General features: G+C 36.9%; 1 protein-coding gene across 1 annotated transcript; it reads left to right on the top strand.

Moving 5' to 3' along the window:
• Positions 1-5,176: 5,176 nt before the first annotated feature.
• Positions 5,177-6,133, top strand: LOC122673998 (olfactory receptor 5F1-like). Its single transcript, XM_043871999.1, has one exon. It carries the CDS (start codon positions 5,177-5,179, stop codon positions 6,131-6,133), a length of 957 nt encoding a protein of 318 aa, XP_043727934.1.
• Positions 6,134-7,577: the final 1,444 nt, after the last annotated feature.

Here is a 7,577-nt window from a genome sequence, read left to right as displayed (position 1 = left end):
CTCAACATAATAAAAGCTATATATGACAAACCCACAGCAAGCATCACCCTCAATGGTGAAAAATTGAAAGCATTTCCCCTGAAATCAGGAACAAGACAAGGGTGCCCACTCTCACCACTACTGTTCAACATAGTGTTGGAAGTTTTGGCCACAGCAATCAGAGCAGAAAAAGAAGTAAAAGGAATCCAGATAGGAAAAGAAGAAGTGAAACTCTCACTGTTTGCAGATGACATGATCCTCTACATAGAAAACCCTAAAGACTCTACCAGAAAATTACTAGAACTAATCAATGAATATAGTAAAGTTGCAGGATATAAAATTAACACACAGAAATCCCTTGCATTCCTATACACTAACAATGAGAAAACAGAAAGAGAAATTAAGGAAACAATACCATTCACCATTGCAACAAAAAGAATAAAATACTTAGGAGTATATCTACCTAAAGAAACAAAGGACCTATACATAGAAAACTATAAAACACTGATGAAAGAAATCAAAGAGGACACAAACAGATGGAGAAACATACCGTGTTCATGGATTGGAAGAATCAATATTGTCAAAATGGCTATTCTACCCAAAGCAATCTATAGATTCAATGCAATCCCTATCAAGCTACCAACGGTATTTTTCACAGAACTAGACCAAAGAATTTCACAATTTGTATGGAAATACAAAAAACCTCGAATAGCCAAAGTAATCTTGAGAAAGAAGAATGGAACTGGAGGAATCAACCTGCCTGACTTCAGACTCTACTACAAAGCCACAGTCATCAAGACAGTGTGGTACTGGCACAAAGACAGAAATATAGACCAATGGAACAGAATAGAAAGCCCAGAGATAAATCCACGAACCTATGGACACCTTATCTTTGACAAAGGAGGCAAGGATATACAATGGAAAAAAGACAACCTCTTTAACAAGTGGTGCTGGGAAAACTGGTCAACCACTTGCAAAAGAATGAAACTAGAACACTTTCTAACACCATACACAAAAATAAACTCAAAATGGATTAAAGATCTAAATGTAAGACCAGAAACTATAAAACTCCTAGAGGAGAACATAGGCAAAACACTCTCCGACATAAATCACAGCAAGATCCTCTATGACCCACCTCCCAGAATATTGGAAATAAAAGCAAAACTAAACAAATGGGATCTAATGAAACTTAAAAGCTTTTGCACTACAAAAGAAACTATAAGTAAGGTGAAAAGACAGCCGTCAGACTGGGAGAAAATAATAGCAAATGAAGCAACAGACAAAGGATTAATCTCAAAAATATACAAGCAACTCCTGCAGCTCAATTCCAGAAAAATAAATGACCCAATTAAAAAATGGGCCAGAGAACTAAACAGACATTTCTCCAAAGAAGACATATAGATGGCTAACAAACACATGAAAAGGTGCTCAACATCACTCATTATTAGAGAAATGCAAATCAAAACCACAATGAGGTACCATTACACACCAGTCAGGATGGCTGCTATCCAAAAGTCTACAAGCAATAAATGCTGGAGAGGGTGTGGAGAAAAGGGAACCCTCTTACACTGTTGGTGGGAATGCAAACTAGTACAGCCACTATGGAAAACAGTGTGGAGATTCCTTAAAAAACTGGAAATAGAACTGCCATATGACCCAGCAATCCCACTTCTGGGCATACACACTGAGGAAACCAGATCTGAAAGAGACACATGCACCCCAATGTTCATCGCAGCACTGTTTATAATAGTCAGGACATGGAAGCAACCTAGATGCCCATCAGCAGATGAATGGATAAGGAAGCTGTGGTACATATACACCATGGAATTTTACTCAGCCATCAAAAAGAATTCATTTGAACCAGTCCTAATGAGATGGATGAAACTGGAGCCCCTTATACAGAGTGAAGTAAGCCAGAAAGATAAAGAACATTACAGCATACTAACACTTATATATGGAATTTAGAAAGATGGTAACGATAACCCTATATGCAAAACAGAAAAAGAGACACAGAAATACAGAACAGACTTTTGAACTCTGTGGGAGAAGGTGAGGGTGGGATGTTTCAAAAGAACAGCATGTATACTATCTATGGTGAAACAGATCACCAGCCCAGGTGGGATGCATGAGACAAGTGCTTGGGCCTCGTACACTGGGAAGACCCAGAGGAATCGGGTGGAGAGGGAGATGGGAGGGGGGATCGGGATGGGGAATAAGTGTAAATCTATGGCTGATTCATATCAATGTATGACAAAACCCACTGAAATGTTTTGAAGTAATTAGCCTCCAACTAATAAAAAAATTAAAAAAAAAAAAAAAAACTTTTCTCCAACACCACAGTTCAAAAGCATCAATTCTTTGCATTCAGCTGTCTTTATAGTTCAACTCTCACATCCATATATGACTACTGGAAAAACCATAGCTTTGACTAGACGGTCCTTTGTTGGAAATATAACGTCTCTGCTTTTTAATAAGGCTGTCTAGGTTGCTCATAACTTTTCTTCCAAGGAGTAAGCATCTTTTAATTTTATGGCTACAGTCAGCATCTGCAGTGATTTTGGAGCCCCCCAAAATAGTTTGTTACTGTTTCCCCATTTATTTGCCATGGAGTGATGGGACCAGATGCCATGATCTTAGTTTTCTGAATGCTGAGCTTTAAGCCAACTTTTTCACTCCCTCTTTCACTTTCATCAAGAGGCTCTTTAGTTCTTCACTTTCTGCCATAAGGGTGGTGTCATCTGCATATCTGAGATTGCTGATATTTCTCCCTGCAATCTTGATTCCAGCATTTGCTTCATCCAGTCCAGCATTTCTCATTAAATACTCTGCATATAAGTTAATGTTATACAGCATTTATTTGATGAATATAATTTATCCCCATTAGTTAAGAGCATAGAACTTTCTTCTAATCATTGTATATTTCACTAGATCCCTAAAACAGAGATTATAAAGAAATTTAGATTAGGGAAATTAAAGACTAAGTATATAGAGACAAAAATAACAAAGTCACATGAAATGAACCATTTAATGAATTTTCCCTTTTTTGATGTTTTGTTTTCACCATTTATGATTTGTAAGAGATATATATTACTGGTGGCAAAATATTTTAAATTCATAATATATTTCCATTTTATTTTTCTGAATCATTTCCTGGGGATATTCTTAAATAAAATTCAAGAATGTTATTTTAAATGTAATAGTAAACTCTTCAGCTTTTATTTCCTTTGTTTCCACAAATGCATACATATTCACTAATATATAAATATGAATTGTGTGCAGTGTTCTATATAGAAAACAGCTGTTTGGTTAAAAAGCACAATTAGACCAGTTTTTTTCTATTCTTTTCTTTTCTTCTCCAACATTTCCTATTCTTCTATGACTCTCTCTTCCAGAGTGATACATATACACAAAGCCACATGAACACACACTCAGTTATATTTAATTAGGGCATAGTTCCAAAACAGGTATATCAGTGTTTAATGGGTGAAACTGACATATTCTGTATAATAGACTCATGGATTTCCTGCTTATGGTAATCTTCTGTCAACTACCAACAAAATCCTTTAAAATTAATCTGAATGTTAAAAGCAAGCCTTAATATGAAAGTGGAATGGGAGTGACTTAATAGAACTCAGGAGGAAATTGAGAGGGGGTCAGCTCTTGTTAAGATGGTAACTTTATTATATAGTTTTTGGAGAGAAACTCCCCATGGCCCTTGCCTTGAGCTTGCTGCTGAAGTGGCACCTGATAGAAGCTGTGATGTTCAATTCAACTGGCCCGGTGAAGCTGACCTCATGACCTGTCATAAAGCTGTCATCCAGCTCAGACATCTAGGTCCCTTTGCGGCCCACATAATTCACATTGGTCGGAAGACTATTCATGAGCTTAGTAGCCAGCATCTTCTACAATTTATTTCACTCAAACAGTGGTGGATTTCAGGTTAAACTTACCCAGAAATGTGGTGAGTTACATACACACACATTTACACACAGACACACACTCACACATATGCATACAGGGGCGGGAATTATAATTTTGTAGTGGGTTATGTACCCTTTTGGAATAAGCTAAAATTACCAAAAAACAGGCAAGTAAATAGCCAATTAAAAAATGTTTTATCTTTGGAAAGCAACTTGAAAGTAACACAGAGATATATAATCAAGTTATGATGAAACTCCACACAGTGTGTGATTCCATCTACCTGTATGTGATCATATTTTAATTACTTTTGAGAATGGAGTTTCTGCCATTAGAGTATTGACTCATAATTAAAAGCTATAGTCTAGTCCCCATTGTTACCCAACCCTCTTTCAGGAAAAAAAAAAAAAATCCAGGTTGTGTATATATTCAAGATGTGTCTCAAATTTTTACACAGAAAGAATCCATACTGTCTCTGATTTCATTTCACTTCAAACATGAAAAATGTCTCTTTATAATTTTTGTGCCTCAACTGAGTTATTAGGGAAGATTCTGATAAGAAAGAAAATAACAGACCAGATGAATTAGTACTGGGAAGGATGTTACTGGGTACATGCTGCTGTCTCTATTGTTCCCTGCTGAGAACAGGTAGAGTGACTGCTACTATAGGGCACTGATTTGATAATGTGTTTTGTAAATGAGAACAGTTGTGTGGTTAACTTTTAAAACGCTACATAATCATTCTCAAGAATATAATGGGTGTCAAAATACTGATGATTTGAAACAGGCTATGTTTGCTGCTTGGAGAACATAAAAGTGATGTCCGGATGGCAAGTCATAAATTTTGAAGATGAGGGAATATAGAGTCGTCTTTGTGAGAAAAAAAATGCATTTGAGTTAAACAAATACCTCCCCAGAAAATGGGAAAGACTTCAGCAAGGTTAGCTCTGAAACTTATATTTTGGATATGGGCAATAGGAGAAAGAATGGAACATGAATGTTGCATTTGCACAAAACTGAAGAGAAATATATGGACTTAGACCAAGGATTTGTGGATGCCTCAACCTACATTTGAAACTTCAACATTTATTCATTTTTTCACAAATTTCTACATTATTTCAGTTGCTCTATTTACTATACTCTTTTATCCAAAGCCTTTCGCCCCCCCCACCCCCGCATATGTCACTAACTTCATTAACATTCCTATTACTTCATGTAAACATTGAACAGTGAAATGTTTCCATCTAATGCAAGTTGAAGCATGATATATCTGTAATAAATGGCCAGAAAAAATTATACTTCACTGACGGAGTTCATTCTTTTGGGATTAACAGACACATTGGAGCTACAGGTTATCCTCTTTTGCCTTTTTTCTATGATTTATATGCTTACATTTGTGGGGAATGTTGGGATGATCCTCTTAATCAGAATGGATTTCCGACTTCACACACCCATGTATTTCTTCCTGGCTAACCTGTCCTTTGTGGATGTTTGTTATTCATCCACCATCACCCCAAAGATGCTGGTAGATTTATTATCAGAGAAGAAGTCCATCTCCTTTGCTGGCTGCTTTTTGCAGATGTACTTCTTTATAGCCTTGGCCACAACTGAATGCATCCTTTTTGGGTTAATGGCCTATGACCGCTATGTGGCCATATGCAACCCTCTCCTTTACCCCTTGATCATGTCCAGGATGGTCTGCCTGAAAATGGCCACAGGGGCTTTTACAGCGGGCCTGGTGAACTCCATGGTAAACACCAGTTATGTAAGCAGCTTGCCATTCTGCAGTTCCAATGTCATCCATCACTTCTTCTGTGACAGCCCCCCACTTTTTAAGCTCTCCTGTTCTGACACACACCTGCAAGAAAGCATCTTTTCCACATTCGCTGGTGTGAATATGGTTGGGGCTCTGCTGGTGATTCTCACCTCCTACTGCTACATTCTCTTCTCCATCTTCCGTGTGCATGCAGGGGCGGGGAGGCGCAAGGCGTCCTCCACGTGTGCGTCTCACCTGACAGCCGTCATCCTGTTCTATTCCACCTCCATCTACACTTATCTGAGACCTACTTCCAGCTACTCTTTGAATCAGGACAAAGTGGCTTCTGTGTTCTACACAGCGGTGATCCCCATGTTGAATCCTCTGATATACAGCCTCCGGAATAAGGAAGTAAAGAAGGCTTTATGGAATGTGATTACTAGGAAAATAGTCCCTCTATTTCTAGGATTGTTGCCTTAATTTTCTTGACTAAACAGAGCATGTTTTGATGTTTTAAAGTGTGGATCAAGTTTACTGTTTTTCATTAGAATATTTTCTAATTTAGAAATTTTCTGATTTCTAAACACTAATTAATAGTGTTTTATTATTACTCACATACTTGTATCCAATTGGGTATAAACTAACTGATATAAAATGTGTATCAGACTGTTACAAAATTATAAACTTTCACCTGATTATTTTATATTTCCATTGCATTATCAAAATCTGTGCTTATTCATAAAGTAATCTTGGTTAGAGAAGTGAAGTTATTAAGTATTTAAAGACAAAAATGACAGTATCACATGAAACTAGCCAAGTAAAGAGCTTAGAATTTTCAGTTTATTTTTTCCAATGCATACGTTTTCACCATTTATGTTTTGTGATAGATTCTTATATAGCACATATGACATATTTTTAGTTTTGAATAGATTCCCATTTTATTTCATGAAATAATTTCCTGGGGATATGCTTAAATCAAAATTCAGGAATATAATTTTAATAGTAAACACATCAACTTTTATTTCTGTTATTTCTACAAACATATTCATTATAAAGAAGTTGTGAATTTGTATAAAAGAATGCAATTTAGAAAACTGTTCTCTGATTAGAGTGCACCACTTACAATAGTTTTTCTTCTATTGCCCTCTTTCCTTCTCAAAAATTTCCTATTCTTTTCTCACTTTCTTTCTTCCACGTGATTTATACACTCAAAGCTACCTCACACACATTTAGCTACTCCAGAATTTAATTAGTTCTACTGATAGACATTGACATTGAATGGATGTAACATACATATTATGGAAATCTATCAATTAACAATAAGTAATCAAAATTAATCATAACACTAAAGCTAAGCAATAATATGAAGGTGGAATGGGAATTGGCTTATTAGAACTCTAGAGTAAAGTTAGTGGGGTTCAGGGTTTGCCCAAAAGATCAATTCACATATAATTTTTGAAGGAAAATTCTCCATGGCCTTCCTTTGCTCTTTCTGCCAAAGTTGTGTCTGATAGAGGCTGTGATGCTCAAGTCGTCTGGGATGAGGCAGATCAGATCATGATCTGTCACAAAAGGCCATTCAGGTCAAGCGCCCATGGCCCTCTGTGGTCTGAAGAACATCCACAGAGTAATTCGTCTTGTCTCTGAACCCCTGGGCTGTGCTCTCGGTCCATATTTTCTCCTTGTTCCTGGAAGCCCTGCAACAAGCTCATCAGGCTGATCTCAGCAAAGATTCCCTCCTCCACCAACTGACTCACCTGCCTTCCGCTGCACCAGCCAGCTGCTCTTTGGTTGGTCTCTTTCTACTTTCTCTGTCGTAGGTATTTCTGGGATCAAGATAGTTCACTGATAAATACTAATATTCTTCTCCTTCCACTAAATGTTTTACTTTCTAGTAAAACTTAGGAATAGAAACATTGTGTTC

This window comes from Cervus elaphus, chromosome 1 (assembly GCF_910594005.1).
Source record: "Cervus elaphus chromosome 1, mCerEla1.1, whole genome shotgun sequence".
Lineage (NCBI taxonomy): Eukaryota > Metazoa > Chordata > Mammalia > Artiodactyla > Cervidae > Cervus > Cervus elaphus.
This window is presented reverse-complemented; position numbering and strand designations above follow the sequence as displayed.

Excerpts from the sequence above, each read along its gene's own strand:
- LOC122673998 (XM_043871999.1), top strand. The coding sequence starts at position 5,177 with ATGGCCAGAAAAAATTATACTTCACTGACGGAGTTCATTCTTTTGGGA.